The 15,980-nt window shown below is 46.9% G+C and overlaps 3 protein-coding genes and 1 non-coding gene across 4 annotated transcripts; all 4 read right to left on the bottom strand.

Annotated features, from left to right (window-relative positions):
* Nucleotides 1-382: 382 nt before the first annotated feature.
* Nucleotides 383-2,331, bottom strand: LOC133890809 (29 kDa ribonucleoprotein A, chloroplastic-like). Its single transcript, XM_062331373.1, has 4 exons — nt 1,921-2,331; nt 1,455-1,556; nt 812-1,117; nt 383-717 (listed from the first exon to the last, which is right to left on the bottom strand). Exons 1-4 carry the CDS (start codon nt 2,242-2,244, stop codon nt 655-657), a joined length of 795 nt encoding a protein of 264 aa, XP_062187357.1. The 5' UTR covers nt 2,245-2,331; the 3' UTR covers nt 383-654.
* A 740-nt stretch (nt 2,332-3,071) lies between these two features.
* LOC133890392 (exosome complex component RRP41-like) lies at nt 3,072-6,612 on the bottom strand. The gene is made up of 6 exons (XM_062330778.1): nt 6,384-6,612; nt 5,145-5,223; nt 4,532-4,649; nt 4,396-4,444; nt 3,694-3,737; nt 3,072-3,608 (listed from the first exon to the last, which is right to left on the bottom strand). The coding sequence occupies exons 1-6, from the start codon at nt 6,610-6,612 to the stop codon at nt 3,432-3,434; spliced, it is 696 nt and encodes a 231-aa protein (XP_062186762.1). The 3' UTR covers nt 3,072-3,431.
* A 1,923-nt stretch (nt 6,613-8,535) lies between these two features.
* TRNAI-AAU (transfer RNA isoleucine (anticodon AAU)) lies at nt 8,536-8,609 on the bottom strand. The gene has a single exon. It is a non-coding gene; the product is annotated as a tRNA-Ile (tRNA).
* A 5,389-nt stretch (nt 8,610-13,998) lies between these two features.
* Nucleotides 13,999-15,012, bottom strand: LOC133891127 (probable calcium-binding protein CML46). The gene has a single exon (XM_062331848.1). The coding sequence runs from the start codon at nt 14,879-14,881 to the stop codon at nt 14,231-14,233; it is 651 nt and encodes a 216-aa protein (XP_062187832.1). The 5' UTR covers nt 14,882-15,012; the 3' UTR covers nt 13,999-14,230.
* Nucleotides 15,013-15,980: the final 968 nt, after the last annotated feature.

The following is a 15,980-nucleotide window of genomic DNA, read 5'->3' as shown; positions in this document are numbered from 1 at the left end:
CGTCCAACGTTGGGCCGCGTCTCACCACTTGATTCATCAGAACAACTCGCAGACGCGGTCATTTTCATCCGAATCTGATAGAACAGCAGCCACCCTTCTCTAGGGTGCACCAGGAGCAGGTCGCTGTTGTTCACAAACAATTTTCTGTTGTCCATGAGATCATGAGGCGTCCAGTTCCCAAAGATGGCTCCATAGAGGAAGGCAACCCAAGTGACCTTCCTTTCGATCCGGCTACATTTTTTTTGTGAAGTCCCCATTACAATTCGTATCAGGATACATGGATGGTCCTTTTTTAGAGTAAGGATACATGGATGGAATAACTGAATTTATTTTTTAGAAGGATCATACATGATGCATGCCATCACGAACATTCAGAAAAAGGTTAGATCGTAACACACATCTGTTCTTGATCACTGCTATATATGCATATGGGCACAATAACTTTGTCAAGATTTCTACTTCTGTTTGGAGGCGCAATGAGCATAAGAGGGCGTGTGCATTGCAGGGCTGGGAAAAATCTTCCACGTATGCAACAATTTCACTTCCAATCTCTCATTAACCACATCTTCTTCTACTCATACGGAGGCAAGAATAGAAGCTAGGAACTAACTTGGCCAAGCACATTATCAACCTCTAAAGCAACCTAATGAAATTTCAAAATTGACGCCTCGGCTTCGATTCTGCAACTGTAACTCGGATTTGTCTGCCATCCAAGTCCTGCATTACAATAAAACACTCAAATCAGCACATCTTCTATGCAAAATAACAATGTACAAGATATACAAGAAAATCAAGATGACTTAGAACTTACGATGCCATCAAGGTTTGATATGGCATTGTTGACCTCCTCAGAAGAGCCATATGTGACAAAACCGAACCCCCTTGACCTGCCGCTCTCCCTGTCGTGGATGACCTTAGCATCAAGCACCTGCCCTTGCTCGCTGAACAGGTTCTCGAGTGTCGAGTTGTCGACGCCCCACGAGAGGTTCCCCACGTAGACCTTGTTCGCTGAATCAAAGCTGCCGCCACCGCCACCACCCCTTGGTGCTCTTGGTGCGAAGTCATCTCTAGGCGGTGGTGGCCCTGAGTTTACCCTCAGGGATCGTCCTTGAAATGTCTGTTTGAGAGGTAAGGTTAATTAGTCAACAGTCCAATCAGCAATGTGACGCATTATGCACTTAGGAGAAGCAATTCAGTCCCAAACAGTTAGCAGGAAGCTATGACTAAAATGTTCAGTTATGCCACGATTCAGATTTCAGGCTTTCTAGCAATGCAAGTTTTGGTGCAAACCCTGCATCTGAAAGTCTAACAATGCGCACAAAATATCGATATTACAATGTCTAGATAACTTTTTTTTCAGTGTTGTTATATCTTTTCTGTTCAATTAGGTAGCTCATCTGCTCCAGAAGCATACCAAAAGAGAAAGGTAGCTTAAAACATGGAAGTATACTCACATAACCGTTGAATTGCTCAACCGCGGCCCCAGCTCCTTCAGCTGAAGACATTGTCACGAATCCAAATCCACGGCTTCGGCCAGTCATTCTATCATATACAACCTAAAAAAAAGATTGTTAGAACAACGAAACACGAGTTCACTCATGCATGTCATAATTTGAGTAACATGTCGATTAATTTCTTGCCGTAATTTACCATCTTACCGAACCAATTCGATGGTTCAAATAATTTAACAATATGTAACCTTACTCACAACTGAATTCGAACCAGTTTTCCAATAAGGAGCCACTCGCACTAATTACTCCAGTTCCATTGCAAATTTGCAACAACACTTCATCTAGGGACCATAGAAGTTAGAACAGTAAGCAGAATGTTCGAATTTTTAAGATTAATTTATTTTTTACGAAAATGACAATTTGTGACACTAATTGCCGAGACGGGGCTGCATGACTAATTCGTACATACCTCTACCATCTCGACGGAGCCGGCCTGCTCGAAGAGCCCGGCGAGCTGCGCGCTGTCGACGCTGAACGGCAGGTTGCCAACGAACAGCTTCAGGTCCTCGGAAAACTCCTCCGCTCCCTCCCCCTGCTCCGCGCCCTCGGTCTCGTACTCCGACGACACCGCGACGGCCACGGGCTCAAAGGACCGCCTCCGCGGCGCCAGCTCCGACGGCGCCAGCACGGCGCGCAGAGGCAGCGGCAGCCTGCAGGGGACGGGAGCTGGCTTCGGGGAGGAGAGGGGGAGGAAGCAGGGTGAGAGCGAGGTGGAGAAGAGCGCGGCCGCCATGACGCTCGGGATGGGATGAGGGTTGGGAGATAAGGTTTCGGGGCTTCGTAGAGCTGGAGGCGAAGGGAGTGGGAGGAGTGGGCGAGTGAGGAGGGGGTTTATATAGTGCACGGGATGGGGAACGGCTAGGGCCTAGCTGTTGGGATATTTGGCCTGTGAGGATTGAGATATTTTTGTGGTGCTGCGAATGGGACTACGAGTCTTTAGCTGGACGAGCTGCTTCCGCGTAGTGCAATGCTGCAAGTTTGCGATGAGCCCCCAACAATTTTTTGTTATGAACGAGGGTTTCGAAGAAAATAAGAGAGAGAAAAAAAAACTGAATCCTTAAAAAAACCCTTTCTTTTAGCATGATATGCGTCCCTCTCTTTTCTTTTGCACGTGACAGCTATTAGATAAAAAAAAAAAAGACGGTACATCATAGTCTTACAAGTCTTTTTGTGAAAAGTCCTGTAAAATTTCCTTCTGAAAAGATAGATGAGCAACAGTATAATTCCCATACTAAATCATGTGAACTTACCATATCCAAATCGGACCTAAAAACACACGGAAACAAGTGGGTAGACAACAGAGACTAGCGATGCAAATTTTATATTTTTTGGTTATTAGATCAACTTAAAACTCAAAAAGTGAACTAAAGATTCACTCTCATCCTACCTAAGCTAAGAAAAATATAAACTAAATAGTGACCCAAAATTACCAATTAAGTACTCCCTTACCTCGCTAGCAGAGAGAAGCGAAAAGTTTTTTCACCCGGGCCCAAGAGAAAGGGCAGTATCCTAAGAATCCAAGACGTAGCAGAGCAGTTCTTAATTCACTATTTTGCCATGAAGGACGATACAGGTGCTACATGAAGCCAAAGGTCAGGAGTAGTATAAATTACATGACACAAACACACCACCCAACTTCTTCCCGGCTTCACAATTCACTATTTTGCCATGAAGGAGATAATCACCATAACCATGCATGCTCACTCAAACATCAGGCCTACCAGCCTCCCTTGCCTATAAAATTTGTACAGCTAAGGATATCTGTTGTTGCAAGTGTTGCCTCTGCAATGTCATTCACTTGTCAAGGTGGCGGTATCTTTCAATCGGTCCCGCAGTATGCCACAGAGCTTACTGCAGGCATCTATACAGAGCTCCATTGCCTGTTGATGAAGGTAAAACAACAAAATGTTAAAGAGTCTGTCACTGCTTTGGTATCATCTCTGATAGTGCCGTAGATAAGGCAAACGTGATTTTGCCATCAGACCACTCTCCATTGAGCGTAAGTTGTGTGATCTCCTTGCGGGCTGGCATAAAAGCTACCATAAGGCTTCCGTCTTGCCATGCTTCCTCATCTGAGGTTGGATCGATGATGATGTTCTTTCCGAAACAGGACTCGCACAAGTAAAATCTGATTATCCTCAAGTTTTAAGTATCATAGAGCAGCAACAACATGGGGCCATACCACGGATACAGATGTAGCAAGGTCATACATCATGATTCCAGCATCTGCCAGTGCAAGACTTGCGCATGATATAATGTAGGAAGATCGCCTCAAACGAAAGAACTGCTAGTAAGGTCCAACATAGTTCAGATCATTTTAACAAAAAATTGTGCAGAAAGAATTGGTCATAGAAGAAAGGTTTCCATGAAATAATGTATTTGGAGAAGAGATGCACAGCAATGTACTACTCGTACTGTACAGTTGTTCATTTCAGAAAGAAAAAAGGTGTATAATTGTTTATGCCGGAATATATGCAATATAATACTGACCTTAAGCATTATCAGCTCAAAACAAAATTAAACTCATTCGGTTTCGTAAAATAAGTAAATGCTAGGGTAATAACGGCATGTTCAAACTGGGTACTTGTTAGGTATAACTTAGCTTTAACTTTATCTCATAAGACCAAGAATATTAGAGGCTCTATCATGTTAGAAATATGAGCAGCAGTTCAAATGTTCCTTCTTCTTAGACATGAACATAATTTGCACATATGTACTAGAGCTCTGAACTAAAAAACACTGCCTTAACAAAATGCAAAACCTAGTGTATTATACTTATCATCAAAAAGCAACGTCTAGAATAGTATCATACTGCCACCAGACTCAAGAACCAAGGCAAAAACATCAACTGTGTTCTTTGGAAAACTGTGTAACATTACTGCACCTTCCAAAGCTTTATGAAGTATTGATGAGTACTCTTTGTTGTCCGATCCCTGAAAAATAAGATGAATGCTATCAACTCCAAATACTTTCCAACAGATAGCCCAAATAAAGCTACGAGAGGTAAGTAAACAGTGTACCTGTCCACGCACTGGAGTGGCAAATGTTGTATAGCTCACATTGCAATTGAGCCTACCAACATCACTGTACATCATTGCTTTCTTACTTTCTCTTGGCCCAAACCTGCAAAGGTAATCACTGAACAAAGATGACCGATCAATCAATAAGACAGGTTCTAGATGACTAAACGATCTAACAAGTTGACAGACAAGATATAGGAAAATCAATATTAAAAAGATAAGAAGCACATATTAGAGCACAATAAATTTCTCCAGTGAGCAATGGTTAACCGTATAGTTAAACATCATAAATGATAAGAGCACAAGTTGTACACTAAACCATAATTTCATACTTCACTGACAGGAATAAGTACATAGATCCAAGCTGAAAATGAACTGATCTAAAGTCGATGCTTATTAAGTTGCAGGCATACTTCGGTTGACCCTAACTTCCTAGTATTTAATTCCAAAGACACCAATATAAATCTTCAACAGGACAAATTTGACACTTGTAGGGAAGGGAGACTACGCTGCTGTACAGAATATTGAAGTAATGAAACACGACTTTTCACATTCAATATCCAAAACATAAAAGAAATGAACAGCAGGTAGTATTAAATGATGCTGTACTTACACCGATACAATGACCTTCGTCTTCCCGAATTCCGCATAAGCAGACCCTGATGCAGCAGTAGTTGGTCCTGCTTGCATAACTGCAAGACACATTTTAAATCATCAATGACTCTGATTAAGAAATGAATCCACTAATTTGAACTCCATCAATCACACCCCCGTCGCCTCCCCTGCACAACCGCCAGCACGCCGCAAGCGTGCCGCCACGCTCGGCCGTGCTCAGGCTAGCGTGCCATGCCGCGCCGCCCCGTGCGCCGCCTGCCCACGCCGCCTACTGCTCGGCCGCGAGCACGCCACTGCACAGCCCACCCGCGTCGTCGCGCTGCAGCTCCGCCCCGTGCGCGTCACTGCTCGCACGCGTGCCATTCCGCCGCGAAGTCGCCACCGCTTCTCCACCCGCATGCCGCCGGCGAACCTTCTTTCCCGACCGATCTCATCCTCCCTGGCTCTCCCGCCCCCCTCTCGGTGCATCCCCTTCCACCGTCGTAGCCTCCTGCACAGCCGCCCCCTTTCCACCGCGCCGTGCCGCCGAACCGACCCGCTGGCACCGCGCCGCGCCACTCGGCTGGCCCAGCCGTGGCCCCGCGCGAGCACTGCCCTGGCCGAGTCCGGCGCCGCCTGGCCTCTCGCACCGTCGGTCACCCTCTCTCCTCTGGCTCCCCACCCCCCCCCCCCTCTCACTCCCCCCGGTCTCCCTCTCCTTCACCGAGCCTCACATTGAATATGGGACCAGTGGCACCTGGGAGAGGAAATCTGGTAGAATGGCATTTTGGAATGCGCCGTCCAGTAGGGTGGTAAAAAAGTTAATTCCCCAACTCAAGGTTAAGATGCAGAGATGGCAAACCACGTTGGCATACATGCATAGGATAGACAACTTATAGAGGCAGAAATGAATCCCACCAATGTGAACTTCATAGAGCAATAGGCAGCATCATTCAAATCAAGGTTAAGATGCAGAAGTGGCAAACCACATTGGCATACATGCACAGGATAGACAACTTATAGAGGCGTGGAATCCAAGCATTAGAAAGCACAACAACTAAAGGACGTTGAACCCAGAGAAGGGTACCATCGAATATGCCCACACTCCTCACGCATAACGTCGAACACCATAAGCGCGGACTAGGCAAGAGCAGACGAGAGCCACACAACCGAAATCCTTAAGCAAGAGCAAGGGCATTCTACTGAGGTGGTCGCCACACGGGAGCAGGTAGAGGGAGAAGGGGAAGTGGGGAGTTACATGCGGGCCGGCAGTCGTGGAAGGAGCGGCCGTCGGCGCGGTGCCAGTCGGCGTCCTCGGTGAGGTGGCGCCGCAGCTCCTCCCTCCTCTCCCGCCGCATGTCCCCGGCCGCCTGGTCGAACAAAAGCAGCGCAACGGAACCAGGGTCGCCCGCGCCCCACTCGCTGCACTGCTGGAGACTGATGGACCTGTCCCCTGTGGCTTTGCTAGGGTTTTTCTCTGCTTGCATAAATGGGCTGTGGACTATGGACCTGGCCGGCCCAAGCTTAGGGTGTTTTTTTTTTAAGGGAAAAGTCCATTTGACCTCTGCAAATATGATTTACTTCCTTGAACCGCAAAACCAGTTATCAAGACTCCCTCAACTATTGAAGCTAGTGGTTTTTCGTTCCTACGTGGTTTCAACATCAGTTTTGTCCGAGCTAGCAACATGTGGCATAAACATGGCAGTGATCTTTGCTACGTAGATTTGTTTTCCATAAAAGGTGACAACCCAGTCAGCAAATTGGAAAGAAAATGAGTTGGTCCATACATCAGTCTCTATCCTCTTCTTTCTCCAATTCTTTCTTCACTCTTTCTCTCTACCGGCCAGATCCAGATCCGAGGACATCCCCGACGTGATGGTGCGGAGAGCGGTGGGATGGGAACTGCTCTTCTTTTTTTTCCTAATCCATGATGATGTTCTGACTACTCCTCCAACAATCTCCGGTCTAGTCCTTGTCTCATGCTACGAACACGTGCACATGCGCAAGGAGGTCAGGACGACCGGATGCAATCTGTATCGGCGATCTCCACTTCGCGCCACCATTGACAAGGTATATATGCTCCTTAAAGTCATCAAGAGTGCCCGAGAGGACGGAGGCGCCGCACCCGAGAAACAACTCGTCCCCACCATCTCCACCTCTGTGTGAGCTTCTCTTGGCCACCACAAGACACCCATACGAGGACGTCAGACTAGTAGCTCGTTCTATGCATTGTTTTTGTGCCATTGTCATTGCACAATTCTTGGACAGTAGGTGTTTGAAGTTTTGTCCTAATAGGCTAAGACACGCTTTAGGGCTACCATGGTGGTGTAGTCGGACGAGGTGCAGGTCGCGAGCAGATCTTCTGCTCCGTTGACACCTCCGTCGTGCTTCCCATGTCCGGCTTCGCACAGAACACCCGCGACACGAGCCTCGCCATGCTAGCATGCTGTAGAATATTATGAGCAGAGCCTGACTATGTCCCCATCTACACAGCCCTCACAGACGAGGTTGCCATCTTTGGCCGATGATTCACCTTCCTGGTCTTAGTCCACGCACCCATGGCCATGGCCAATCGAGCGAAAAAAAAAAGCATCACGATGTCTGTTCTAGCATGAGGACAATGAAGGTCTGGACAGGTGATGTGGAGGCCAAACTCAGCCACCACGGTCTCCGGCATGAGGACGGTGGAGGTCTAGGCATGAGGTGGAGATAGAAGCTGGTAAATGGGCACGTGTCTTTTTTTAATTTAGTGCTGGAATGTCTATGTGTATAATAACTCATGCCACGTGTCATCTGACATATGGACGGCCACTGCCACACGTGAGTCATGTAGGACAAAACTACGCGGTGAGGAAAAAATTCAGTCTATATAGTTGAGGGAGCAATAATATCTGATTTTACGGTTGAAGGAGTCAAATCGGACTCGGACGAGAGTTGAGGGAGTCAAAATATACTTTTTTCTTTTTTAAAACCTAAGTGCAATACATAGACGTACGTACACACTCGCACTATCGCACATTCATATGATGTCTACTGAAAACTGGAGATGCGAAACTTGAAGATTAATGAAGTAACCACATGCATCTCGGTGAGGTACGTCGCCTACCACTGAAATAACGCAAAGGTACGTCTCCTTCCACTGAAAAAATTACGCCTTAGTAAAACACACAAAGAGCACCTAAAATTTGTTTTCTGTAGATAAGGATATAACCACCATCACTGACCACCTAAATCAATGCTTGGTTCTCCAAGCTTAGGGTGTTTTGGATTTAAAGAACAGCAGCAATGAAGTGGCCCACAGACGGAGCAAAAATGCTTCCAATACGTTAGCTGAAACATAAATTTCCTCAAAAAAACCTAAAGAAAAGATTTGTATTTTTTTAGTCAGATTTAACAAAAAGTAATAATTTTGGCCCATGAAGGTCTCGAACTTGCGACCTTCGCGTTATTAGCACGACGCTCTAACCAACTGAGCTAATAGGCCATTTTGAAACAACGCAGCATGAAAGTAGTAAAAATGTATGCAGCCCATTCGTAATTTACAGCCACCATAGCCCAGATCCGCGGGTGCGGTCGTCGGTCGAGGCGGAGCAGCCAGCACGCGGCAGCGGTTGTCACGGCCTGGCTGCGCGGCCCAGTGAGACCCAGCGGCCGGGGCCGGCCGGACCACGACCTCGCGGTGCACGAGGCCCGCAGCTCAGGCGGCGTTTGCAATCAATCGAGCCGGAAGCCGACGCTTTTGCCGCTCGGCGCGGGCCAAAAATCTGAGAAATCTCCGCTCCACCTGCGCGCGCTCACTGCTCCGGTGATGCCCAGAAGCCGCAATCTTTAAAGGGATCATATACCACACGGTAATTAAAAAGGACATGACTATATACTGACCGTGCATACTATAAGCGAATAATATGCACACTCTTAATTAGAAAAATACTTAATTAATTATTTTTCTAATTAGGGTAAATTAGCATCCGCACGCAGAGCGTGCCTACGATAACACCTGAGAAAAAACGAATTTATGTGTCCATAGGCAAAAATCCTATGCATTGACAAAAACATTTTATATACTATAGAAAAGCATTTCATATGCGGTGAAAAAGTATTTCATCTGACCATCTTTTTCTTTTTTATAATCCTAACAAAGACTAGCAGGACAATGCAGCAAAGAAAATAGGCGCACATAAGCAGTCCAAAAAATCCAAAAAGCAAATTGTTTCAATTTGCAAAACTCAAATCCGTATAAACTCATAAAAAAAACATATTGGTTCCAAATTACAAGCAATTCATATGAACCTAGAAAAGCATATTATGTGAATTTGAAAAGTAAAATTAGCATAATTAGGTACAGATTTGAAAAGTAAAATAAGCAATTTTTGTAAAGTCATGAGCAAGTTTTTAAAAAATTGTAAGCAAATTATAATACACACAGAAGCACTTTTTTATATGAAGTTGATGTTAAAAAAAATATCATCAAAATATACTGAACTGGGGTCTAGTTTTGAAGCTCTTATCGCACGAAACACAATGGTGCAATCGGATTTTAATTTAGATGCTCGGTTTGGAAAATATGGCTTTTAAAGTTTTGAAATGGAGTTGCATGTGAATGACGTCACTAATTTTATCATCTTTCTCTTCTCTATACATGCAACAGCACACGAGCCAATAACATCTAGTGCTCAATGAACGGCTGATGCGAACGTGCATGCCGTACGACAAGAGCATGCACGTTCGGAATTTAGTCTTTAGGAATTAAAAATTGCTCGCTTTATTTATGCTATGTAGAGTGTAGATTACTACATATCTCACATCCAGAAAAAAAAAAAAGCTTCAGATGCTCAAAAGAAAGCAGCCAGTTTTATCCTAACTTTCTGATAGCGAGCATATATCCAATGGAGACTAGCGATCGAATAATTAGTCGTCGGTTTGTCGCGGACCATGCGCCATTCACTTCACACTTAGAGGCTGCAGAGAGGTCACTGGATATGCAACTGGCTGCCGGCGGCCGGCCCCGATGTCTCCTGTCAGCTTCCAAGCCCGCACGCAACCGCACGTAGCCATATCATCTCGGCACGCACCATGCTAGGCAGCTAGCAACCGGTTCATGCCTCGTTACGTACTCCAGCTTGGACCGTTCAGTATGTGTCGGTATCAGCAAGCTTCCCTCACAAACTGTTCAGCTCCTCGGAAACTTCCTCGCAGGAAGAAAGCAGCCTCTTGTACAAGAGCAGACTTTTTTCGAGGACGCGACTGAGCACCTTTTTTTATTAAGAGGAAGAGAATAAAGTACAAGATACCGTAGCACTATCCAAGACCGAAATGGAGCGTATGCAAACAGGTTAAGGCCAACTCCAGTAGATCCTTTAAATTTGCAGATTCGGATGCTATAGTATTTTATGGATTACTGTAGCAGTACAGTAGCACAATCCAATTCGTGTGCTACAGTGTTTACAGATTACTGTATCAGTAAGGAGTAGAAGGTGATAAGGCCGTCTCCAACGGGAGCGGCAAACTGGCAGACTGCAATACTGTGCTGTCAGTTTGCCGTTCCGCCCGGCCGGGAGACGCTCCAACAGCGACTGCAAAAGGCATTTGCGGTACGCTACAGTGATGCTGTTTGAGGATTCGAGCTGCAAATTTGCCACTGGAATGAGGAGGCAGCATCACTGCTATGTGCATATGCACGTGGGTCCGAGGGAATGAGGAGGGAAATAGAAAGTAGGAAATAGAGTGTCTGTTGAAGAAGAAAAAAATAGGAGAGACTGTAATAGTGATAAGGGATGCTGTAATAGTGTTATAAGGTATGAATTTTTAGAGTTTCTGTTGGAGATGGTCTAAATAGGGTAGCTGTTGGAGATGAAAAAATAAGAAATGCTGTAATAGTAATAGGAGATGCTGTAATAGTATTTTTGAGAATGAAAATTTTAAGTAGCTGCTGGAGATAACTTAAGGAGTTTACATGATAAACACAGCAAAGCAAACAAGACCAACAACAGAAGCACAAAGCTGGCTGCAAAATGTTCAGCAACCATCTGTTGCCGGCCAACATCCAGCTCCGGGCTTCGTCCTCAATCGCGATGCTCAAGTCAGCCACCAAAACCACAGAACGATTGAAAACACGGTAATTCCTCTCCTTCCATGGACACCAGGAAACCAGAATAAAGAGGGAATCAAAACCTCGCCGCAAGTCCTTTGGAACATCAAAGCAGTGACCTTCTGAAATGGACCGGACCAACTTGGCGGATTTGGTGGAGACCTCCCAAACCAAACAATGCTTGAAAGTTGAAACTGTATACTCCTATCGCGCTTGAATTTGACCCCAATTTGCTGCAATTTTCAGGCGTGCGTGGTTGACTAAGTACAGTGAGTTCCAACTCCCACCACATGGACTGACCATGGCGCCACATTAAAATGAATAGAAAGAAAGTTTAACTTGCAATAGCACGATACTTCAAGATCAGTAGTGTTTCGCGGATTCGAAACTTCTCAACTTCGAATTGTATTGAAAATTGTGTATGTAATATTGCGGGCGTGCCAGTATACAGAGTATACAAGAGACATGATACAATGTAATGGAATTGTAACTTTATTCATTCATATTGAATTCATAAAGTACATCTTTCGATTACAATTGTTTTACTCCTCAAACGCACACGCTATCTGACTATCTTCATGATTTGGCGATTGCTTTGTCTTGATTCCCGTAGCCTCGTGAGGCTCTCCGGTTAATTACGCCCGTCTTCGGGCTACCTCCGATTAAGTGCGCTGGCGGTCGTCATACCGAGGTCGTCTCCGAGTCTGCAAGGCTGTAGTCACACGCAACAAAGACCAAGCAAAGTAAGCGTTAGAAATCAAAAGTAGTAAAGAATGGGATAACAGTCTAGCATGAGCTTTTTGGACTGTTTATGTATCTCGGGTCATCATCAGCCTCGTAGGCCTCAGAATTATGTTTTTTATGAAGAGGTGGGCTAGGAGCGCGGCACGACGAGTAGCTTCGACCGAAAGCAGCAGCATGGCCACAACCGGGAGCTCCGACACCGTGCTTGACTCACTAGTTCCTCTTTGGGCCTCGGACTTGTCCTCATCGGCCGTCTCCGAAAAGCAACTTGCCACAAAGGCGAAGCCACGAAGGCGGGTGATAACACGTGAGCCACAAAGGCATCACACTCTTTGCGAGAAGCATCGAGATCGAACACAGGGCTATTAACAATAGAGTCCACTGAATCATCTTTTCTTTTCTTTTTGCTTTCTTCTCTTCTCAAACACCAAGCCACCAATATGTATCCAAACTTACAGTGACAGAGAGGGAGAAGGGGGCAGCATATAAAGATCAAGAAGCCGCCCACAAATACATCAGAACAGCCGAACCTCGATAGGGCAAGCGACTGCAAGCCATGACAGTAGCATCACAGTATCAAACTCACCACCAAAGTGATCACAACCTGCAATAAGGTGTTATGCGGCAGTAGGGAATAGGACTGCCATCACAGTATCAGGTGGCTGATAATAGGGCAAACAGGACTGTTAACAAGATCAGCCACCACACATCAGATCAATAACAGAGGCAATCGGCAAGTATGCTCTTAGCCTCATCTCACAATGATTAATATAGAACAGGTATGCTCAGTGCTAAGCAGGAAGGTGCATCAGCAACCTTGCATCAAACCAACAACAGAGGCAATCGGCAAACAAGCTCATAGCCTCAAGTTTTCTCCCCTGCAGCATATGCTCACTCAGCAAGCCATCACAGAACATTGGAATCCATGGGCCATAAGAGAATAGCCACATTCATCTGGTAATCATAAATAGCTACAAGATGAAGCGGCAACAGAGAACCACACCAGTATGAATTATAGCAGCCGGGCCTCAAATTTTTATCATCGGCCAACGACAATCATAGACATACGGCGAGCACAAGTGAGGCACCAGCACGAAGGCTGAGCACACAGAGAGTCAACCGGCCGGGCATAAGCAGGACACCACGGCGAGGGGCACGACGGCACGAAGGCCGGGCCATAACACAGAGGGAGTGTAGCAATAATTCGACAACGGGGGTGGCCTCAGCTTTCATCACCGGCCGACCCCCTCGACGACATCATGCCCACACAGGAGAAAGAAAAGAGGGAGTAGTCTGGGAATTACCTTGGACGGCGGCGTGGACAGAGGTGAGGTCCATGGTAGCAGAGACAAAGCGGCCGGTGGCGGCGGGTATGAGGTGAAGCTCACGCGTTTTCTTTTCGAAAGAACTCTCATCCTCCCTCGCGGTGGCCAGACCCCTGGGCTATATATAGGCGGCGGCTAGGGCTCCCCCTCTTAGAGATAGAGTCCGAGCTTGTTAGGATTCCGCGGAAGATTACAGCCGGCCGGAGCTCAATCAGATTTGGTCAAAGCTTGGAGATAAACACAAATTCGGTTGGGGCAGTTGGATTTCGATCTCTCACGAGGCTTTTAGATGTTCCTCTCTCGTATTCCTCTCGGATTCATGCGGATTTGGAGGGATTCGAGCTGTCTTCGGTCTGTTGGAAGGAACGGCGGCTGGAGATAGAGGCGCTGGGAGGGGCGAGCGGCTCTGCTCGAGCCAGAGGAAGAAGATGAGGTGGAACTGGGCCTGTGCGGCAGGGAGGAAAGGGGCAAAGGGGTTGGCCCACTCGGCTGGAGGAAGGAGAGGTCGGCTGGGCCTGCTGGGCTGGGGGAGAGAGCAGGCCTGCTCGGGCTAGAAGAGAGGCAGGGAGGAAAATGAGGCCGAGTAGGCCTTTCCCAGCAAGGTGAGCACGTGTTTTTTTTCTATTTTATTTCCATATTTGCATATGCATGCATGTAACATATACGTGTATATGTATAGCTCTTTTGGTATGCCGAAATGACATCGTACAAGTAGATCACCAAAGTGAGCTCTTTGTAATCGGAAAATTAGTTCCGCTGATGAATTTTCTTGGGAATTAGTGTGTCAATTGTTGCACCATCCACCCCCCAACTCATGGCAGGAGGAAAAAACACACAAGATCAAACACCAACTCCGAATACACACTCTCATCTCACGCCACCAGCTGAGCCGTAGTGCAACCGAAAGAAGAAGAAGAAGAAGAAAATGAAGTGATCAGTTCCTCAGGCTCAACACAGGCCATTCTCGAGGAACCTGACGAACTGGAACAGGTTCATACTGCCGTCCCTGCCCCCACCGGCGGCCGTGATCATGGTCCGGCACGCGGCGGCATCCTCCCGAACCCCAAGCCTCGCCAGGGCGCCCTGCAGGTCCGCCGCGCCGATGAACCCGTCGCAGTCGCCGTCGAACACCGCGAAGGCGCTCTGCACCTCGGCGAAGCTCGGCTCCTCGGCGTCGAACAGCCTGGACACCTCGTCGTGGCCCATCCGGGCGGCCGCGAGCCCGGCGTCGCCGCCGTGCGCGCCGACCACTCCCAGCCCGATCCTCCCCATGATCGCCTCCACCTCCTCCCTGCACAGCACAGCCTCCTCCTCTTCCTCTTCCGCTTCCTCTTCTTCTTCCTCCACGCTCTCGCTGCCGCCGTGGCACGGCGCGCACAGGTCGCCACCGATGGGTGACGTGTGCGCGCACTTGGCGACTGCTGATGGGAAGAGCGACCTCGCGAACGATTGCAGAAACGTCGAGTAGCTTCCGAAGAAGGCCGAGGCGGCGGCGCCGAGGAAGGTGAGGAGGTGAGGGATGAGCAGGAGCGGCTCCCGGAACGAGAGCACCCGGCGCAGGAGCGGCCGGGGCGCTGCCGTCATCGTCCTCTCGGCCATCGCTGTGGAAAGAAAGAGTGTATACACAAGCTAAGCTAGGATCGATCCAAGCGTCTGCTCCGGCGTACGCTGCTCTGGCGACGGTGCGTTTAGGGTTTGGATGGTGGGAGAGGTGGTGGGAATGGGGTGGGAGTTTATATGCGGGTTCGGAATAATATCGTGACGGCTTTGGTCGCGAGGAAGCTCCCTCGCTGTCCTGCATGGCGTTGGCTACTTGGCTTGGCGCGGTGGTGCATATGCTGGAAGGTGCCTGTCTGCTTCCCACGTGAGGTCTGTTCGTTTCAGTTTGATTTTAGCTTTGTTTCTGATAGAAGATCAGAAGTTAGAAGGTTAAACAAATGGATTTGTTTTCTTAGTAGTCTGTTTCTGAGAAAATAAATTAGAAGTTTTAAAGTTAGCTGAGAGTAATTTTTTTATAAGCAATGTACTAAGAAGGAAAAATATTGTAAAAATCAACAACTAAAATTTAAAAATAGTTTTTCAGTAAATTCAAAAACATAACTTTTTAAAAAATATAAAAGCAGAAGATCAAACAAACAGATCGTAATGTACTGAGACTCTATCAACTCTGGGAGAGAGAGATGGCTTTAGGCTTGTGTGGAATTTATCCAGAGATTTTTAAAAAAAGTGCTGTGGAATAAAGGTTGGCTGGAGAAAATGAGAGGAAATTTGCAGGGGTGGTTGTTGTATTGGGTGCGGGGTTCAATTCATGTGGATCAGTTGACAAATGCTTTGGCAATCAGCAGGAAGCTTCCCGGAAATAGGTAGCCGGCAATAGTACCAAACCGGCTTACATATCCGACGAGTCCACTATCCACGTGTATATATCGGTTTCTGGCCATTTCGACTAGGGGTCTATTTCACTTTGATTTCGACGTGCTTAGCATGAAGATCGTGCATGGGAAATTCGGATAACCAAGTTGTGCGTACGTGGAGCTTCCTATATATGTGAAGCAAGTGTGGAAACGTGACCTGGGTGTGAAAATTTGAAAGGTTAGGTAATCACACTGCAATGTGAAATGCGCTGTACACATTAGATCGAGCATATAGGTGCGCGAGTAAAGATGCAAGTATTTCGCACTTGCTTTCAACAATGCGA

This window comes from Phragmites australis, chromosome 14 (assembly GCF_958298935.1).
Source record: "Phragmites australis chromosome 14, lpPhrAust1.1, whole genome shotgun sequence".
Lineage (NCBI taxonomy): Eukaryota > Viridiplantae > Streptophyta > Magnoliopsida > Poales > Poaceae > Phragmites > Phragmites australis.
Note: the sequence above shows the minus strand (reverse complement) of the source record. Positions and strands in the feature narration are given on the sequence as shown.